Source organism: Sander vitreus, chromosome 1, assembly GCF_031162955.1.
Source record: "Sander vitreus isolate 19-12246 chromosome 1, sanVit1, whole genome shotgun sequence".
Lineage (NCBI taxonomy): Eukaryota > Metazoa > Chordata > Actinopteri > Perciformes > Percidae > Sander > Sander vitreus.
The window spans coordinates 24,261,362-24,282,428 of NC_135855.1; the positions used below are offsets into that span (position 1 = coordinate 24,261,362).

At 41.1% G+C, this 21,067-nt stretch overlaps 2 protein-coding genes across 6 annotated transcripts; both read left to right on the forward strand.

Moving 5' to 3' along the window:
• The first annotated feature begins 628 nt into the window (after positions 1-628).
• LOC144517236 (uncharacterized) lies at positions 629-11,521 on the forward strand. Of its 4 annotated transcripts, XR_013501911.1 has the most exons (11): positions 629-1,104; positions 2,114-2,200; positions 2,355-2,946; positions 3,291-3,351; positions 6,631-6,726; positions 7,011-7,082; positions 7,194-7,253; positions 7,349-7,459; positions 8,562-8,686; positions 9,012-9,354; positions 10,621-11,521. XR_013501911.1 is itself a non-coding variant. In XM_078249230.1 (10 exons), the coding sequence occupies exons 1-10, from the start codon at positions 718-720 to the stop codon at positions 9,296-9,298; spliced, it is 1,878 nt and encodes a 625-aa protein (XP_078105356.1). In that variant the 5' UTR covers positions 629-717; the 3' UTR covers positions 9,299-11,521. The 4 variants fall into 4 exon arrangements, 3 of the variants coding, with proteins under 3 accessions (XP_078105356.1, XP_078105377.1, XP_078105369.1); XM_078249230.1 differs by having other exon boundaries at positions 9,012-11,521; XM_078249251.1 differs by lacking the exon at positions 629-1,104 and adding an exon at positions 1,163-1,627 and having other exon boundaries at positions 9,012-11,521.
• Positions 11,522-11,676: 155 nt separating this feature from the next.
• LOC144517256 (uncharacterized) lies at positions 11,677-19,407 on the forward strand. 2 transcript variants are annotated; one of them, XM_078249262.1, is made up of 4 exons: positions 11,677-11,825; positions 14,883-15,326; positions 16,623-16,747; positions 17,203-19,407. In XM_078249262.1, exons 2-3 carry the CDS (start codon positions 14,904-14,906, stop codon positions 16,635-16,637), a joined length of 438 nt encoding a protein of 145 aa, XP_078105388.1. In that variant the 5' UTR covers positions 11,677-11,825; positions 14,883-14,903; the 3' UTR covers positions 16,638-16,747; positions 17,203-19,407. The 2 variants fall into 2 exon arrangements, with proteins under 2 accessions (XP_078105388.1, XP_078105397.1); XM_078249271.1 differs by having other exon boundaries at positions 16,623-16,742.
• The last annotated feature ends 1,660 nt before the right edge of the window (positions 19,408-21,067 follow it).

Below are 21,067 nucleotides of genomic sequence, written 5' to 3' on the forward strand. Positions count from 1 at the left end.
CTAACCTTAAAAGATACAAGCAGAATATTGAATCTGACTGCTCGTTTTTGTAATAGCGCTGATGAAAACGTGTCACATCTTTTTTGGAACTGTCCCCATACAATAAAATTCTGGTCAGAGTTCTTAAAATTCATTCACACAGTATTAATCCCAGATTTTTCATTTTGCTTTAAGGATGTTTTCATTGGTATGTTTGACTTTGAAGCTGAATATGAAGGCAAACACTTCATTATAAATCTTTTATTTCTATATGCTAAATACCACATCCATAGGAGCAAATTCAGTGGTTCTAAGCCATTCTTTTCTGTATTTATGACTGAGTTTAGAAATGAAATTGATTCAATTAGGTACTCAAAAAATACTAAGGCCGTAAGAACTCTGGTTCTATATGAGTCGTGTGTGACCTCAGAGGTTTAATAAGGTTTTTTTTCTTTTTCTTTCTCTGCCTGTCCACCTAGGCCTATTGTGACTGTGGCTGTACTCCTGTATGTTGTATCTGATGTAATGTTGTATGTCATTTGTTCTGTGTATTTTGTTGTATTTGACTGTAATGAGTTGTATAAATAATTTTTTTTTTAAAAAGCCTCTGCACTCAATTGGATAGACCTACAACCAATCAGAGCAACGGAGTTTGTGACGTATGTTGAGCGACGCAAGGTTGTCAACAGAACCAGAACTCAACTGCACGCACGCTGGAAGAAGTAGTAGAAAAAGAAGATGAGTGTAAACGATCTTTGCCGGTGTTGTAAAAAGAATTTAAGGATACACGGAGTACTTACCAACACGATCATCATTTTTGAGAGAAATAGTAAAGGTGAATGCATATACGAACAAGTTCTCCGTTTAGGATTAGAACTCTACAAAACAGCAAACAAATCTTATCGCATTTGTCGGTCCTGTCAGAACTTAATAACACGGTTGGAACGCGACATGCCTGTGTTTAAAAAATGGACAGACGACGAAGGAGACCAGGCTGAAGAAGCGTGTTCATCAGAGAAAAGAGACCGTGAGCCTACGCCCTCCAAGACGCCCAGGGCTCTGAAGAAGTTTTGCCCCAATCTGTCAACTCCAACCGTTACAAGAACGCGAAGAAGCATTACAGAGGTAAGCTTGTTGTTGATGAGTTTCTACTTCTTATGATATGACTATGATAATAACCTCGATTGCCAAGTTGTTCATGAGTGAATAGTGAGTCGTGTTTATTGTCCAGTGTGGTAAACACACTTGCATTCCCACACTCCTCAGTAAACGAATTCAACCCAAGCGCTCTTTGGTGACGTTGTTGATTACGTTACTGTTGATCATCTGTCCATCATCGTATAAAGCCCGCCCGGACAATTTGATTGGTCCAAATTGGCTAAGTTCGGCTGGCATCCAGGCTAGTTGGTCAGTGTACAAGACTCAGAAATGGTGGCAGTCATTCGTCTGTAATTCCTCGTTTCTTTGACACTGGTTAGTTTATATTTTTGTAACGATGCCGGGGATGTGCTCTGTGCCGGGCTGCAAGGGCTACAAGAAGGCGAGGTCCCGGGGAGTCGTCTTTCACTCTCTGCCTACAAGAGACCCTGGGCGATGCAGAAAGTGGTTAAAGGCCATACAGAATCCCAAATTTGACGAAAACACACCAGTAAGTAAATACGGCAATATAAGAGTCTGTAGCCAGCATTTTAAACCGGAAGATTACGAACCGGACATACAAGCAGAACTTATGAAAACAACGCCCCGAAAAATCCTCAAATCCGGCGTAGTTCCAACCGTTTTCTCTGGAAGACAGCAAGAGGACCTCGGAACATCCCTGCCAGCAGATTACAGAGGCCGAACAGAGGTAAAACACGTGTTTCACTTGTGGTTTTGTAGGTAAATATAAGGTTCAAATATGGCGAGAACACTGCGGCGCGTGCCGTCTTAAAACCTCGGAGTTTGAACGGCATTTTGTTTGGGAGTCGGTGAGGGATGAAGGGGCGAGGAACTAATTATATAGTGTTAACTAAGCAAAAGTTGGCTCCAATTTATGTCTTTCATGTACATTAGAGTCACCCAGCTTTTCAAAAAAAGACACTTGCCCTCTTTTCTGAATGTAACACTAGTTTTATTTTTTTGTTTTTTACTCAAGGGTCTGAGTACATCTTCACAGGCTTCTTTCCTCGGTGTCCATGGTACTGGTGTCGATACTGCATCACCTCCCTCCCTGCCAATTACTGTAAGTATAACATGGCATCATAGCTCTTATTCTGTGTAAATGAGTATTACATGTCAAAAGTAATGTGTGGATATCGTGAACCCAATTTAGAAGAGTTGCACAGACAGTTACTTGTAACTAATTTCAAATTTGACATCTGTCTCTGTTATCCCAGATTTCCTCAAGAACTCCAAGTATCCCCTCCCAGCCCCCTCTGCCAGCTGAACTCAGTGGAAGTTTGTGCAGTGTGGCATCTGTGGATCGTCTGAAGGAGAGCTTCCACCAAGAGACTGAGTTGAGCTCGACCGTAACCTCAAAATCAGATGAGAACACAGAAAAAGACTTGAGCCAATCGAAGACTATTGTAAATGACAGCTGTTTGATGGAGCTGTTTAAGAAGTGTCAGACCTGTGGACAGCCCATAACCAAAAATAAGGTGTCTCACTGTGGTGCACAGACAAAGGTGAGGTGGAGCTGCCTTAGTGGACACAGGGGCATATGGATGTCATCACCTCACCTTTGGGAGGCGTTTCCTGAAATCCACCTTCTTACAACTCTTTCTGTTCTTTTTTCTGGAGGCACCTTTACACACTTTAAAAAATGGGCCAAACACCTGCACCTGAATTTCATGGGGCATAAAACCTTTTTTGAAATTCAAAAGGCATACCTCAACCCAAAAATGAAACGGATGAACAGGACTGAGCAGGAACGGATCTTTGCAAAGAACGTCCACAAACCGCCTGAAGGCATTCTTCTTCACATTTCAGGTGATGGTTGCTCCGATTCTCCTGGTTTCAGCGTTGACAAAAAAGTGTCAAACTTCTCAAACGTTTAACTTTTTCAGGGGCTAGATGCATGAAACTGTGTTGGTCGAAGACTAAAAGTCTGTGTACGCACTAAGGCAGAAATATGCATATACTGTTCAGCTTAGTGAATCTGTGATGTTGCCATTTCTGTGTGGTTTTTCCTTGTTTTTCATGTCAGGTAAAGCAATAACTTATGGTGCCAGTTACAATTTCCTTTATTGGACATATTCTTAATAACTAACCCTAACCCAGAAACTGAAATCTCAGTACTTGTTACTGAATGTTTTCTTGTTTTTACTTTGAAGATCCTCTGAAGAAAATGAAGGCCAAGTCGAGGAGAAGAGAGAAGGGAGCTCTATCGTCAAGGTGAGGCAGCATTTACATATTACAAAGAGAGGCAAAGTTGACTCTTTTTACTTTTAATGGAAAGAACTAATCAGCATGTCAAACGGTTGTATAAAGTAATCTGTGGATCAAGAGGAAACTATAGAAAGCCAATAAAATGACTTGAGTGGCATCAATCAGGTAATCTGATTGTGGTTGGGAGACTACAAATTTGAAATGGAAAGCTTACCTTGATCTGGGTGTGTGGAGTTAAAAAGAGTAGGGTAGCCCTATTAATCAGCGATTTATTTTTAATGTAAGAATAAATAAATAAATGAAGCTTGTAACCAGTGGGATATCAATTCTAGAGAGACAGGCAGTTCAGTTTGATAAAACTTATTAAAGCCATAATTGAAAATTGTATTATGGCTTTATTGGATAAACTTCTGAGTCGCACCTAGTAGTGGAGTATGAGGGCGCCATTTTCCAGGAAGTGTAAAACGTGTTTCATGCTTCTTGAGTTCAGCGCCGTCAGGGTGGTGTGGACGGCAATATGACGGAACTGCTGCCTAGGCAAGCCGAGCCGCGTACCTCCAAGATTTTGTAACGATGCGGACACCGCGTTGCAGTGATTGGCTACAGAAGAGAAGAAGTCCGATCTTGGAGCCGCTCAGACCGCTTTGACAGCATTCAGTATGGACGATGGACGACCAGACAGTTTGCGGCTACCAAGAAGCATGAAACATGTTTTACTCCCCATGTGAACATTAATAGATATTAACACCTGCGGTGGGCAGGCCACCTCCCAAGGGTCTGATAGATGAGTCAGTTTGAAGAAGTTTGCACCCCCACCCTGCATGGATTGTCTGCTGATGACTGGGATGCCAGTACTGTCGGTCAAAGTCACTCCAGTAAGTTTATTGTACTAACAACATGATCAAATTGATCTCCTAAATCTTTATGTAATATGTTTGGTATAAATATAAAGAGTAGTCCTCATTAAATTGATATCTACCATGCTTGCTAAATGCATTGCTGTCTTTCATTTTTTAAATGGCCTGCTATGTATCCTCATCTGTTAGCACAAAATAAAGTGAAAATAAAACATCAAAGGCATTTAACGTTTTTATTTACACAAAACTGTGCCTCCTGGAAACACCATGACTCTTATTTGTTGTCGTATTTTGAAACACTAGTGCAGTGCCTGTTCAAAACATGGCTGTTTGGAATGGGCCGATTGCTTGGCCTCCTGTATTACTGCTTGTAGCTTTCTCCAGAACCACTGCACTCCAAAATAACTTACAGAAGGCCTCCAAAGCACTCAATATGCAACTGTAGGCCTATACTACTGACTTACTGTGTACTTTTACTTCAGAGGAAAATGTACATTTACCTAACGGGGAACGCTGCATTCCGATTGTACTCACAAAATACCACAACTAAAATATAATGTATTAAACTATCCAGCATTATATTAGTTGAGTGATAATGCCTCTCTTTTTACTTTAAACATTTGAAAACGGAACTTGCACTGTTTTCTATGGCATAAGTGAAGCGCCTTGTGACTGTGTAATTATTTATTTTTTTTGTAATTGGCTTTTTTATAAAACTCAACCTGTTACACACGTTGCAGCGCATCTCAATCAGTCGTGGCTCGGCTCATCTCGACATTCAGCGTGTCCCCCGTTTTCATTATTCGCATGTAGGGTAGACGGCAATGAGTTTTTAGCGGATGATCAGTTTTTGGCAAGACACCTGTAGCCGGTGAACCGCAATCTGTGAGCCATGTAGGGATTCAGCAACTCCCCGCCCCCGCTGCTGTATTGCGCATGTGTGGGGACACACGCACAGAGAGATCCTGATTTGAACAACTGATTAGTCAACTGATCGGCTAAGAGCGGCAAACTTTTTAAGAGGCTAAATGGTGATTAAAAGCCATGTTTCTTCATTTTGGGGTCATGAGATGGTTCACATATAAGCTTGTAATTTCCCAAAGCATAATAAACCAATTTTGGTTTTAAAATTTGGTATACTAGTTTTTATAATATCCTGTTCAAGTAATGTTTAATGTAGTCTATATCCTTGACGTTCCACTTCCGGGATTGCTCCGTTGCTGCTGGAAAATCCGCCGGATTTCACTCATTTAGGTCGGATATCCGTTGCTGTGGGCTTCCTTTGTGTTGGCATTTTAAACTCTGGTCGATTTTTATGAGGACTATGGTTAACCTTTTCTCAGATCTCTGCAGGGTGAATCCAGACAGCTAGCTAGACTATCTGTCCAATCTGAGTTTACTGTTGCACGACTAAAACAGCTTTTAAACGTGTTCCACCAAAACAAGTTCCTTCCGAGCCTATTTTGCAGCGGCACCGCAGCTTTTCTCCGGTGTTTAGCACCGCCCAAGACGATTGTGATTGGTTTAAAGAAATGCCAATAAACCAGAGCACGTTTTCTTCCCATCCGGAATGCTATGTGGAGTAGCCAGACTCTCCTCCAGCGCGCTTTGGAGGATGGTCTGTTGACTGTAATGAAACTACCATCCAGGTTGTGAGTGGTTTTATACTCTGACTCAGTGGTTCTCTACCTTTTTTTGGTCCAGCGCCTCCTTATCCATTATCCACTTCCCTTACCCCCCTCCCTGACATATTTTAAAATTAGCATTTTTGTAAACATTTCATGTACCCCCTGCAGTACTCCAAAGTACCCCTAGGGGTAAACCTACCCCCATTTGAGAAACACTGGTTTAAAGTGTTAACTGGTATTGTTGTGAATCTTTGGTGTAAACTTGCCTTAAAACAAACGCCCCCCCCCCCCCAAGGGCACCTCAATGCCCTTCCAAAATATTGCTTCCAGCACCCCTGGTCATCCTTTCAACGCTCCCTGGGGGGCTGTACCACCCCCGTTGAGAAACACTGCTCTACCTGAAGCACAACTAGGTTTCTACACGTAAGAGATTTTTGAATCTATGCCTACACATCATCACTTCTACTGTATACAATCATTTCAGCTCTAAGTGAACTTTTGCTCCAAACAGTTGGTTTTGTGGTATACATATATTGTGATCTGTACTGTTTTTTTTCAGTTTTAAAGACAAACATTTGTGCTAGTACTAATATTTGGAGGGTTGGTTTACCCAAATAGACATGGTTGTCCATAGAAAATGAGATCTACTCTTGGTTGCAAGACCTGATTTCACCACTGTCTAATTCAGACGAAATCTACCAGGTAAAGTTGAAACAAGTTGACCTGTAACTTTTTCAAGCCAAGGGTAAGTTTGCATGCTTAACATTTCAAGATGACGTTTTGATTCTGATTCTTTACAGTTACGAGAAGAGATCCCCCATATTGGCGTCTACTGAAATGTGTCTGCAAGAGCCAACTGCACTATCAAGTCTTGGACGTCTATCGGCCTCTGAAAAGTAAGCAGTCACAACCTTGCCTTTGTTTTTTCACACACCAGTTGTACGAACAGAACACCCTGGTATGGCATTGTATTGCTTTGCATGCTCTGCATTTCTCTCTGGCTTCTGTATCGGACAACATTATATATTGATGTCGATGATTTTTTATATATATATACACACACACACACACACACTGACAGACGTTCCTGTTGTGTTCACTGCATGGGTGTCGTACTACTAGCCATTTAATGTCCACATGCTGTAACAACTTTTAAACTGTCAGAAAATGACTTCTGCAGAGGTAAACGGAAACATGAACATCAGAGTGAAACCACACACATGGCATCAGAGGTGGACTGGCTCCAGGACAGGTGAGTGTTGATCTTAAGGTTTATACTATCTGTCATAACTGTATCGACTTTCCTAAGATACATTTTCACCCTCTCTTTTTCAATGTCCCCTCTGTGATTTGTTATTTTCAGTTTTGAGGAAATGGAGGTCACCATAGAAGAAGATGAATGCAACAGTGTGAAGAACAGACTGTAATTTTATACTTAATTATACAGAATGTATGTCTTATTTTTTTGCTTCTGTGGCTCATTTGATTCTAGTATGATTTGATTTTTTTATCTCACAGATCTGACTTGACCAGTGACACGGAAAACGTTGAAGAAACAACTGAGCCGAGTTCTCCAGGAGCTGCTGATAGCTGCGATGAAGATGTCTACGTACCAATAATTCCTCAGAGGTACGTGGTGTTGTTTTTTTTACCTTTTTAGACGACATCTGTATATTGGAGTTATAAAGATTTTATACTTAGTCCACAATTTTGATATGCAGAATCTATTTCTTTCCGGTATTTACTCCCATCTTTCACTTATTTTTGCTCAAATAATCGTTGTAGAGCAGGGGTCTCCAACCTTTCTTCATCTAAGGGTTACTTTAAAATAACGAAAGTGGCCAAGAGCTACTAGCATCACATAGCTGAATGAAGCTACTGCTTGCTGAAATTGCAATAGCCAAAGCTTATGAAAAATCTTAACTTCACGTCAAGGTTCTTTTAGCCCACATAGTTAGCTACATTACTGAAAATATTCCCATCAAGGTCCAAGAAAAAATGACCACTTTACCAGTCTATGGCCCACAAAGTTAGCTACCTCACTTTTAATATCGGGGTAATTTTGTATCTCAGTTTGTCAACCTATCCGCAAGCTACTGGACAATTGCTCGCGAGCTACCGGTAGCTCGAGAGCTACTTGTTGGAGACCCCTGTTGTAGAGGGTAAAATTGGAGCAGCCGTACAGTAACAACTTCACAGGTACACCTATATATTAGGGACACAGATTAATTTCAGGTTACACTGTCCAGAGCATCCGGTCTAATAGGGCAACGTCTACAGGTTCAGGCGAGGGTAATACCACTTCAGCCCTCTTGAAATATGCTACTGTGCTAAAAGCAACCGGAAAGGGTGCCATGATGTTAGAGTTATCAAATTAAGATGAATCATAAATAGCCTACTTAAGAAGGATTCTGGACAAGCATATTGTTTAATATGTAACCATAAAAGCACCTTTTAAACCCATTTAGTTAGTGCGGTGGGGTTTCTTTGGCCAAAGAGTGCAAAGGGGCAGCAGCTTGAGTCATCCCTGTTAAAACCACAAAATCACAAATGATTTGCTGCGACTCTGTTCCTTCACCCTCCATTACTTGTCTTTAACTGACACACTTATAAATTATTTGGAAGAAGTATAATGTAAAAAAAAAAAATAAGAATACAACGAATAAGAATTGTCTTTGGATTTTGTATATTACTCAAACCAGGTGTGTCAGTCTGTTGTCTTCTGTTACAGGTCCAAAACATCTGAACTTTTACTGGAATGTGAAGAAGAGGAGCTGGAGCCATGGCAGAAACACACTTTACATGTTCACTTGAAAGAAGAGATTGATGTCAAAGAAGAGGATGTTGGAGAGTTGAGTATGTCACACCAAATTCTTGAAGAACATGTCAGTGTTAAAGTTTTAAAACATCCGAGTTCTGTACGCCTCTAAAACTCAAATAACTGAGTCGAAACATGTCATTATGCATTTTAAAATAACCTGCTACTGTAGGTTGAATTATCGGTTATCATAATGTTAATGTTTGAGTGATATTTAGAAATATTAAAGGTATTTAATTGATGGATTGACTACTAGACTGTCTGTGTGCTGTTGCACACTTTCTCACCTTGATTTGCCATAGTTTACTTGCATCCTGTTGAAATTTCTGATTTGTTGTGTGTTTTTTTTGTATGTTCTTACAGATGATGACCAAACAGATTGTAAACCAGATCCTTCATCTCTTCAGAACTGGTCAGCTGGTCAGCACACCCTAAAACCTGAAGCCAATGGTTTTGTCCACACTTCTGAGGTGCATCAAATCAGCAACAACCCTGTGTCTTTATCCAGTGTCCAGAGTCCGGAAGTATGTGCAACATCATCTAACCAGCTGCAGTCAAACTCACAGACCCTCTCTGTACCTTTGTCTCTGCCATGCTTAGCTGAAGTCAAACTTCAGTCAACTGGCACATCAGACAAATATAATGGCTAGAAGAGCACTCCGAGAGTGTAGACCTACGCCAAGGCCATACCCTAGAGCTCTGCACTGTATCCTTAATTCCGCTCCCGATTGCAGTGTGTGCGTCTGCTGCCGCCCGCACCTGCAAAAAATATGATTTTTATATTTCCAAAAGTTCTGTGAGACGTTGATGAGGGGAAATCTGCTAAAATCAGGAAGACACCACAGTAACTGCAGAGAGAGCTGGGTTGTGTTGAAGTGGTGTTGAGAAGGTCACTCTCGCCGGACTGCTTTTTCTTACTTACCATTTCATGTTAATGAGAAACACGGTCAGAGCGGGACTGTGCAGCGGCGAGCGGTTCATGATCCGCTTTAATCTTGTTTTCAACTTCATTTGTTGACTCCCTCCTTTGTCCTCCATACACTGTTGTCTTCACTCGGAGCAAAGGGAGAGTTGTGTTGTCCTGATGGATCCCAATGCAGTTTATTTTGTAAAGCGAAAAATAATTTGTGCCCCATTTGTTCCATGATTCGGAACTACACCAAAATGTAGTGGGTTCTCCTTTGGCTCTTGCTACACCCTTCCACCATGGTTTCATGAAAATCAGGCCAGTAGTTTTTCAGTAATCATGCTGACAGACAAAAAAACAAAACAACAAACGGACAAATCGAGTCGAAAAATTAACCTCCTTGGCGAAGGTAATAAACGTTATGTACCAACAGTTATAATGGGTAAGTTAACCAGTTGTCATAATTACACAACCTGTTACCTCATTTTCTAAAATCAACAACTTTGTACCAGGCAGTCAGTTACATTCCATGTCAAAGGTATGTTTTGTTGTAATATTATTGTACAGTAAAATAGATTCTTAAAGTAAAACCCATTTTCAAGTGCTTCATTGCTGTATTTAAATGCATGGTATTGGTTCATATAGTTTCTCTACAATAGATTAACATGTAGTTGGATCACTGTAAAGCAGAACAAAAGTATTTCGTTTGCTACCGATGGATAACCATGGCTGTTTTATAAAAGATGGTCTAAATTGGTGGTTCCCAAACTCTCAAGCCCCCTTTTGGAAGCCCATACTCACCATCATGCAAATCTGATTGCAATGTTTATCAGCCAATAGCAATACTGGGGAAATAGTCAGAAAAGGAGCCTAATTAAAATTAAGAGATCATGTTTTGCTTTCTGAACATTTCTTGTTTGCCGGAATCTTTATAGACTTGATACATTGGAGCTACAAGGGTGGTGGACAATGGAAGCTTGTGTCTGTTCAGGAACAAGTCCTACTGTTTGTCACAAAGTGTTTGTCACACCTCACTGTGCATGTGCATCCTTGACTTCCTGACAGGCAGGCCCCAGGCGGTGAGGGTGTGCGAACACACCTCTTTCACCCTCATCCTTAACACCGAAGCACCCCAGGGCTGTGTTTTGAGTCCCCTGCTGTATTCCCTGTACACTTGTGACTGTGTATCCACTTCCATCTCCAACACCATCATCAAGTTTGCTAATCACACAGCTGTGGTGGGCCTGATCACAGACAATGAAAAGGCCTACCCGAAGAAGTAGAGGATCACAACCTGCTCATGAATGTCAGCAAGACTAAAGAGATGATGGTGAAGAAAAGGGGATTGGAAAGTGATTGAAATTAAAATAAGTACTTGATTAAATGTACAGTATTTAGTTACTTGGGTACCACAATTATGCGTTACATTTCCCCCGCAGTTATCAGATATGAATGTAAACACCCTCATAATAAAGTTTAGGCGAGTTCTTTGTTTCATTTTAAATCCAATTTCTTTATATATATATATACTCAAAAAAATCTTAACTGTATACATTGAGCTGAGAGTATTTCTGACAAAATCCCTCCATAACATAGTTGACTAGATATACAATATATAAAGATATATTGTGATGCATATGTAGCCGACTGCTAAGTATAATTATCCTGTAATGTTTTAGTATATACTAAAACATTATAGGATAATTAATATAACGCAAAATGCCATGCATACGCATTAATGCTCTAGAGATAGATAATCATATCATCATTCTGTCTGTATTGTGTGTCCTTCGCGTATAAATCATAACCGTTGGGGCGGCCAGTAAGGCGTTCGCCCCATGTTGGGTAAGTCCTGCAGCGGCGTGGGTTCGAATCCGACCTGCTGCCCTTTGCTGCGTGTCATCCCCCCTCATCCCCCTTTCATGTCTATCCACTGTCACTATGTAATAAAGGGAAAAAGCCCCAAAAATAAACAAATAAATCATAACCGTTCATCTAATTTACTTCACACTTGACTTGGCGGGTGAAGGTCTGACACGTTCAATATTAATACACTTTGAATAAACAAACAAAGGAACACCGCTCTGTGCGGGGGCGGGGCTTCCGGGCTCTGACTCGAGCATGTCTTTATGTCTTCAAATACGTCCGGAGCGAAGCTTACAGGTCGCAGGCATGGATGTATAATAAGACCGGTTGATGTTACAACCGAACTCTTGTAGGCGACACTTCCCTGGAGTGAACGAGTACCACTACAAGGCAACTTAAATTATGTAAGTTCGCCAACTAATAACACTAATAACGTTACCGCCGGCGAATTACCTTCATACATCAAATAATGTCATATGCTCTGCTTTACTACCGCGGTGGTTATGTCAAAGCAAGCGACTAACGTTAATACGTCTAACATTATTCGACTTGGATTGGTTTTTTTTTGTTTTTTTTATCTGAATGATCTTATTGTCATTATACTATATACTATACACTGCATTATAAATGTGGTTAAAATATAACAAATGGATAAATAAAAGCAGTACCAGATAGAGCCGAGCCGTTGCCATCTTGAAACATAATTTTCAGGGGTGGTTTCATGTAGTGATTTGGCGGCCCCAGGCCATGGATGTATTGCACCGTCTTGCTTTAACTTAACTAGGTATTGGGGATTGGCAGTGGTAGAAAAAGTACTCTAAATATTTTTTTCTTAAAATAAAACTATTAACTATTATTAGTCAAACTATTAATACCACACAGTAAGAGTGAAAGAGAGGCATTATCAGCACAATGCACTTAAAGCTATAGTGCGTAGTTTCTGTCGCCCCCATGAGGAATTCTAAGTAATGACAACAACACTGTCGGCGCGTCCACATGATACAAGCTTTAAAGGTGAATTATACTAGCCGTATTCAAGGTGGCGCGCGCCATCGTGACATCAAAATGACATAATATCCTGCCGGCTCGATTTATGGGGCGCGAGCAGAGGTCAGCTCAGCACGGCTCTTTTTTTTTCAGCGGAAAACGCGAGGCCTGAATGAGTTCGCCGACAACCGAATGCCAGGACTCTCAGAGTGACTGCAAGTCTCTCTTGTAAACTTACAGGGTTAAGATGAGTTCTTTTATGGTGAATGAAAGGCTTGATCCGACGAAGTAGATCATCGAATCAAATCGAAGCGTTGACGTCAATACTGCTGCCAGTTCTGCTGTTGTTTACCTTTTTCTTCTTCTTCTGGTCCGTAGAAAGAGCAACGTCGGTAAGGAGACTATTTTACAGTTGCCGTTCCCGACCTGTCGCATGACAATGATCTCACTGGCGCGCCAGGATTTAAAGGCATACTATGTAACTTTTCCCTCTTCGGTCCCCCTACAGGTTGTCTCATTGGACGTACAGGCACGGCTGTAGTTCCAATGAGACAACCTGTAGGGGGACCGAAGAGGGAAAAGTTACATAGTATGCCTTTAAAGCCCCAGTGTGTAACATTTGTAGTTGTTCATTATCAAAATCTGTATTGCCTGTATTGCCCTTAACAAACGTCCTTTTTTATGAATATTGACCACCACCATCAATTCCAAGTATTCATATTGGCTTGGAATTTTACATTTGCGCTTGCATGAACTGGGGTAGACGCTCCAGAATGATGCGCCATCTTGAAATACGTTAGCCGGTAAGGGACATACAGGCTATACTGCTCCGCCTTTTGCGTTTTCGACTCACAGCTGCTGCTAATGGGTATCATCGCTTCCCGGCCCCGGCAAGTTTGAAGAAGGAAACATGGAGGACCACACGTATTCAAAATCAAAATTTCAGGAACAGGAGTCTTCTTCTTCGCCCAGAAAAAGAAAACTGATATTGAAAAGAGTCTGGCGTCATCAGAAAAAAGAGTGAACATTGGAGCTGCTTCGGACGCACACACCAAATCCCAACTAGTTAATTATCCTCCGGACCGCTGCAGTCTCCTTTTCTTTCTCTCTCCTTTCCGTCAGGTGGCGCACGTGCCCACTCGTGGTGTGAAGCGCGCGTCCGCACCACTCTCCGACATGAACTCATGCATGAACTCCAACAACCACGGCCGATAGACGGCCTTTTGTACACCTTCTCTTTTTGAAGTGTGAAGGCTACTGTTGCTGCAATACTGCGTGGCGAGAGAGAGTTGATTGTTGTTGAGTTGATATATGATCTCAATGCTAGATGGGAGTAATTCTTACACAATGTAGCTTTAAAGTGCTCGACCAGAGGTCGCGCATCACTCTATTTTTTTCAGCGGTGCACGACAAAGCGGAAACAGGAAGCATGGACGAGTTCTCTCTTGTAAACTTACAGGGTTAAGATGAGTTCTTTCATGGTGAATGAAAGGCTTGATCCGACGAAGTAGGTCATCGAATCGTTGTGCAGACATTATGAAATATTCAAAGTGCTTCTCTTCGTCTATCACCCTCATTTGTTTCACGAGGATATTGAACTCACCATATTTATGTCTGGTGTTGTTCAAAGGACGAACATTCCACCTTCTTTTTCTACGTTTCTTTGCAAGCAGGCTCAAAAGCAGCTGTTCTTCCTCATCCATTGACTCCAATATCGTCTCAGCCACTGTTGACATTGACGCCAATGCTGCTGCCAGTTCTGCCATTGTTCACCTTTTTTCTTCTTCTTCTAGACCGTAGAAATAGCAAAGTTGGTAGCCTTTCCTCAGTTGCAACAGGAGAAGACTGCAACTAGTGTCTCGACCATCGAGTATAAACAGTTACGGCGCTCCCATGACGTCACACTGTCGCGTGACAGGTCGGGAATGGCTAGTATAATGAACGCTTTACGTGATCACGCACGCGCCCCTACCCCTGATGCAGTTGTCACCCGTGCTGCCGAATTCGCGCAAAAAGCAGACGGTGTGATGAATGCACCATAAAAGTGTATTTCCCCGGTGTATGACTTGAATCACTCACTCATTAATTAATAATTATCTAATATAATTTTGAACAAATAGACAAAATAAATGCCTAAATATTATACATAATATCTATGTATTACATTTTATTTTTACACAGTTAGGAAAGCAATGTTTAAGATAAAGCCTGATGTTGCCTTACACATACAATAATTATCCCAGTCTCTTCCACACAGTGATGCACGTATACAGCTTATTAATTAGGCACTGTTATCGGATCAGTACCCAGTATCGGCAAATACCCAAAGGCCAGGTATCAGGACTCAAAGAGTCGGATTGGTGCATCCCTAATTTTCACCGGCATCTTCATCTTCCATTGTGGAAAGTGGACGGTACTTGTGTAAGTAGAATCAGAGTTTAACCACTGACTGTGACCTCTAATCTTTGTTGCAGACAACATTTTCTGATGCTAAAATGCCTAAAGATAGCCGTTCAAGGCGGGAGCGAACGCGCGAAGCAAAGCGGCGTGCACGTGCAGCCGAGTCAGACGAAGCACGGCGTGCACGCCGGGCAATTGACGCTGCACGTGTGGCTAAAAAGAGGGCAGAAGAAACGCCAGAGGTGCGAGTGGAGCGCCTGGCAAGAAACGCTGCACGTTCTGCCTACTTGAGGGTACGTCGGGCACGTGAACTTGAACGGCACATGTGTACACTAGAAGAAGAGACCCCTGCTGGGGACGCTGTACGGCATCAGGAAGTGCACCATACGCAACTGCAGCAGACGTGCCATGACAGTCACAACCCGGCATGTTATGATGATACTGACTTCTTCCGAGAGGAGCTTCATGGTGATTACAAGCAGATTCTAAGCAATACACCAAGCAATCAACCCGAACAGGTATGTTTTGAACGGGTGCTGCACTAGTCTTTTTTCAGTGATGGCACAAATGTGGATTTGCTGAGTGCTGCCTAGTGGTGGGACTGGTAACATTACAAGCAGACACAGATTTGGAAAAGACTTGTTGTTGATGTTGATATTGAAATGAAATGGCATAAACAGTGCATCATTATGATAAAGTAAACTACAGGCCATTGCTTAGCCTAATATTTTAGTTTGTGTACTCCACGAACTATTCAGCTGGGTACAGCAATAGCCATTCTTTGGAGGTAATTACAACCCGACCGATTTATCCAACACAATTTCATAACACGACCAAGCGCTAGGTGTAAACACGTATTTTAATGTCCAAACACAAACTCTCTAAGACATTCACCCAATCCCAAAGTGAGCCCTGAGGACTAAGTACTAAAGACTCACAGACTGAATTGATCTCAGGTGCTAAGAGTGAGTGTGTGAGGCCACATGGGCTCAGATAGGTATAAATGGGATTGGGACAGCACTTCACGAGATCTCACGTTACCTTGGCGACGTTTAATAACAAAGATGTTGCTGACACTTGTCGGTTTGGGAATTTTCATTTTAAGTTTGTTGCAAACTCATATTTTACAAGCTGGACAACAGGTTGGTCTGTGTTCCATGGTCGTGTGTCGTGCTGTTGTTTACCTTTGCAATTTCCGGATTTCCCTCTGGTCTCCGTGGTAAACGTCACAACGCTTTGAACTGTGGTTAATTCCCTTTGGTGAAGTCTGCATCGATGCAGACTCACGGAAAGGGCTCGGTAAGTGTGTACTCAAACCCTCACGCCCTTTGAAATTCGACATTTGGACAACCCTAAGCCCTTACGAATTTCACGAGAACGCGCACCAAAGTCCGTGAGTCTGTGAGTCCGGACTTTGGGATTGGGCCATTGTTTGCTCAAATTACCTTCCAAAGGGTGACCTCCTACCACCAGTCCAGGGACAGCAGAGGTAAAATAGTCTCCTGGCTAATTCTGGCACATTTTAAATTGTTAAATAATTGTTTTATTAGGGTGCATTGTCCCTGCTCAGTACACCTGATAATAGTGGCCGGGCTGCCTCAGTGGGTAGAGCACTTGTTAAAACCACAACATCACAAATGATTTGTTGCGACTCTGTTCCTTCACCCTCCATTACTTGTCTTTAACTGACACATACACTTATAAATTATTTGGAAGAAGTATAATATAAATTAAGAATACAAGGAATAAGAATTGTCTTTGGATCTTGTATATTACTCAAACCAGGTGTGTCAGTCTGTTGTCTTCTGTTACAGGTCCAAAACATCTGAACTTTTACTGGAATGTGAAGAAGAGGAGCTGGAGCCATGGCAGAAACACACTTTACATGTTCACTTGAAAGAAGAGACTGATGTTGAAGAGGATGATGTTAGAGAGTTGAGTATGTCACACCAAATTTTTGAAAAACATGTTGGTTTGAGATTTTAAAACATCCGAGTTCTATATGCCTTTCAGGTCATTATGTAAACATTTCAAAATAACCTGCTACTGTTGGTTGAATATTGATAGTTTATCATAATATTGATATTTGAGTGATATTCAAACACAGTCTTGGCGGCTTTCTCGTTAGATTTAGCGACTTTTTTAAAGTCTTCTTGACTTTACTTCTGAATCAACAAGATACATATTTAGTGACTTATTCAGACTATCAGTGAAAACGCAAGAAATATATTCAAATATATTATATTGTAATTCATTCCAATGCATGCTGCTCAAAGTAATGCAGTCCATGGCTCTTCTGCCAATAGTGTGGGGTCTCGGTCAGTCCATTTGCAGATGTCTGTTGTTTTTTTTATCACAGTAGTATGATATTCTTTTCATTCTCTGTCTCTCCAGAGCACCAACAGCAACCTGTCTGGAAGGAGGCAGAGGTTCTCCCTGATCAGCAGCTCTGTAACCAGGAGAGGAACTCCAGTCTGGACCTGTGGAGCCTCCACAGATTAAAGAGGAACTGGAGCAACTCAACACCGGTCAAAAGGGAGAGCAGATTGTACTGATTGTACCAAAGCAGGAGACCGATACCAAAGGTCAGAGTGCAGCAGAGACCGAGCATCCAGCTAGCATCTGTATCACTTGGCTAAAAGACGAATCTGACTGGGAACATTCTGAAGCATCAGAACCAAACAGTGACCACCAGGTCCTCTCTCACAACTAGCATGAAGCTGAGAACCAAGATCGGAAAGGAGGCAACCATGGAGATTCAGGATCAACTAGAAAGGCAGAGCCAGAACCACAGAAGAGACATCACAAAAGTAATAGTCCTACAGACCCTACTATGTCAACCATTCACTGTAATACTCACACAGGTAAAAAGGCTTTCAAATGACACGTGTGAGAAAGCTTTTAAGAAAAACTCAGATTTGTAGAGACACCTGAAGAACCACACAAGTGAGAAGCCATATTCTTGCAACACATGTGGGAAAAGATTCAATCAGAAATCACTATTGAAAGGTCATACAATAAAACATACAGATGAGAAGCCATATTCTTGCAAACTGTGTGGAAACAAGTTAATTCAGAAATCACAATTGAACACTCATATAAAAATCCATACTGGTGAGAGGCTATATTCTTGCAAGACATGAGAGGAGCAAACACTGATGAGAAGCCGTACCTTTTCAAGATCTGCGGGAAAACATACTTTGATGCGTCTGATTTGGCAAAGCATACTGTATAAGATAGAATACAGGTACAAGTATCCTTAGTTTTTTTTTCGATTGCTAACATGCGTTGGTCAAAACTAAAGTCACATTGTCAAAACACTTCACACAGTGAAACAAAAGACTATGGGCACCGAACTGTGAATCATTGTTTATTTCTTTCACACAAAAGGCATTCAATTAGGTCTTTTTTCTCATGTGTACTCCACCACCTGCAAAACACTACAGTATGTATCTGCAACACATTGTACAAATACTAACACACTGTTTTCAAAACTGTCAAAAACACATTCAAAACAGAATCAAATTTAGTGCGTTTCTACAGTAACCATATTGAAATATGCAGAAAATCTTAGTAGAATATTTACAATAAAATTAAATAAACATTCCAAACATAGCTGATTGCATCCCAAGATAAGACGCAAGCGGTGATGTTGAGAACTTAAGGTCAAATGCAGGAGAGAAGTAGGACTAGAACCCTCACAGTACTGTAAAGTATGAGTGATAATACTATACATATTGATGTTTTGGTAATTATTATTGCAGTCATGGAATTTCAGGAATTTGTTTTTGTTTCAAGCTTTTTATTTTTCACAAATAAATGATTATATACACAGATATAGAAAAAATGAAAGGATATTGAAGCAAATACAGTCAGGTCCATAAATATTGGGACATCGACACAATTCTAATCTTTTTGGCTCTATACACCACCACAATGGAGTTGAAATGAAACGAACAAGATGTGCTTTAACTGCAGACTTTCAGCTTTAATTTGAGGGTATTTACATCCAAATCAGGTGAACGGTGTAGGAATTACAACAGTTTGTATATGTGCCTCCCACTTTTTAAGGGACCAAAAGTAATGGGACAATTGGCTGCTCAGCTGTTCCATGGCCAGGTGTGTGTTATTCCCTCATTATCCCATTTACAAGGAGCAGATAAAAGGTCCAGAGTTCATTTCAAGTGTGCTATTTGCATTTGGAATCTGTTGCTGTCAACTCTCATCATGAGATCCAAAGAGCTGTCACTATCAGTGAAGCAAGCCATCATTAGGCTGAAAAATCTAAACAAACCCATCAGAGAGATAGCAAAAACATTAGGGTGTGGCCAAATCAACTGTTTGGAACATTCTTAAAAAGAAAGAACGCACCGGTGAGCTCAGCAACACCAAAAGACCCGGAAGACCACGGAAAACAACTGTGGTGGATGACCGAAGAATACTTTCCCTGGTGAAGAAAACACCCTTCACAACAGTTGGCCAGATCAAGAACACTCTCCAGGAGGTAGGTGTATGTGTGTCAAAGTCAACAATCAAGAGAAGACTTCACCAGAGTGAATACAGAGGGTTCACTACAAGATGTAAACCATTGGTGAGCCTCAAAAAACAGGAAGGCCAGATTAGAGTTTGCCAAACAACATCTAAAAAAGCCTTCACATTTCTGGAACAACATCCTATGGACAGATGAGACAAAGATCAACTTGTACCAGAGTGATGGGAAGAGAAGAGTATGGAGAAGGAAAGGAACTGCTCATGATCCAAAGCATACCACCTCATCAGTGAAGTATGGTGGTGGTAGTGTCATGGCGTGGGCATGTATGGCTGCCAATGGAACTGGTTCTCTTGTATTTATTGATGATGTGACTGCTGACAAAAGCAGCAGGATGAATTCTGAAGTGTTTCGGGCAATATTATCTGCTCATATTCAGCCAAATGCTTCAGAACTCATTGGACGGCGCTTCACAGTGCAGATGGACAATGACCCAAAGCATACTGCGAAAGCAACCAAAGAGTTTTTTAAGGGAAAGAAGTGGAATGTTATGCAATGGCCAAGTCAATCACCTGACCTGAATCCGATTGAGCATGCATTTCACTTGCTGAAGACAAAACTGAAGGGAAAATGCCCCAAGAACAAGCAGGAACTGAAGACAGTTGCAGTAGATGCCTGGCAGAGCATCACCAGGGATGAAACCCAGCGTCTGGTGATGTCTATGCGTTCCAGACTTCAGGCTGTAATTGAATGCAAAGGATTTGCAACCAAGTATTAAAAAGTGAAAGTTTGATTTATGATCGTTAATCTGTCCCATTACTTTTGGTCCCTTAAAAAGTGGGAGGCACATATACAAACTGTTGTAATTCCTACACCGTTCACCTGATTTGGATGTAAATACCCTCAAATTAAAGCTGAAAGTCTGCAGTTAAAGCACATCTTGTTTGTTTCATTTCAACTCCATTGTGGTGGTGTATAGAGCCAAAAAGATTAGAATTGTGTCGATGTCCCAATATTTATGGACCTGACTGTAGATGCAATTTTGACTCATTTTTGTTACATATACTTCAGTACAGTCAATGTGAAAGTGAAAAGGTGTTACTGATTTATGTGAAATTATTCAAACTTCAAAAATAAAAGTCTATAATTTATATATTGCTCCCTGTTGTTAGTGTGATTGACAATGAATGCTTTCTCAGTGAGAATTGTTGCCAGTGTTGTGGTCGCTTATTTTCAGACGTGTGTTTTGGGGTTTTTTTTTAGTGAATTTTGGACAGGAGACTAACTGTCTGGCCAATATGTATGTTGTAATGCAGACTGAAGAGTTTTGGGAAAAAGTGGCTTCAGTATTGACTGATGCAGAGACAATTCTACAGAGCCTTCCCTTCCTGGGGTCAGCTGAGAAGGAAAGAAATATCTGTGCACACAGTTTGCAAATCTGTGTGCACGGATTTACGCATGGCTTTTTTTCCTTAGCTGACCCCAACAAAAAGTTTTACTCAACTCAAGTAGGCTATTTGAATAAAACACCAGTGGATGAATGTACACGGGAGAAACCATTGAGCTGAAACTCCTAGAGGAGACGTGTTCACTATCTGAATAAAATACTCTTTTACAATAGCTACATCTCAGGTCTGGAATATATACAATTTTGCATTAAGAAAAGGTCACAATATCCTAGTGTAATGAACTAGTACATTGTCAACAATGTGATCAAGCTACAGTATTTCTTTGAAATATTTCTTTTTTTTTTAATTTTTTGGGGATATT

Coding starts and splice junctions, on each gene's coding strand:
- LOC144517236 (XM_078249230.1), top strand. CDS start 718: ATGAGTGTAAACGATCTTTGCCGGTGTTGTAAAAAGAATTTAAGGATA. Junction 1,105..2,113: donor CGCGAAGAAGCATTACAGAG/GTAAGCTTGTTG, acceptor TTTTTACTCAAG/GGTCTGAGTACATCTTCACA. Junction 2,201..2,354: donor CTCCCTCCCTGCCAATTACT/GTAAGTATAACA, acceptor CTGTTATCCCAG/ATTTCCTCAAGAACTCCAAG.
- LOC144517256 (XM_078249262.1), top strand. CDS start 14,904: ATGCCTAAAGATAGCCGTTCAAGGCGGGAGCGAACGCGCGAAGCAAAG.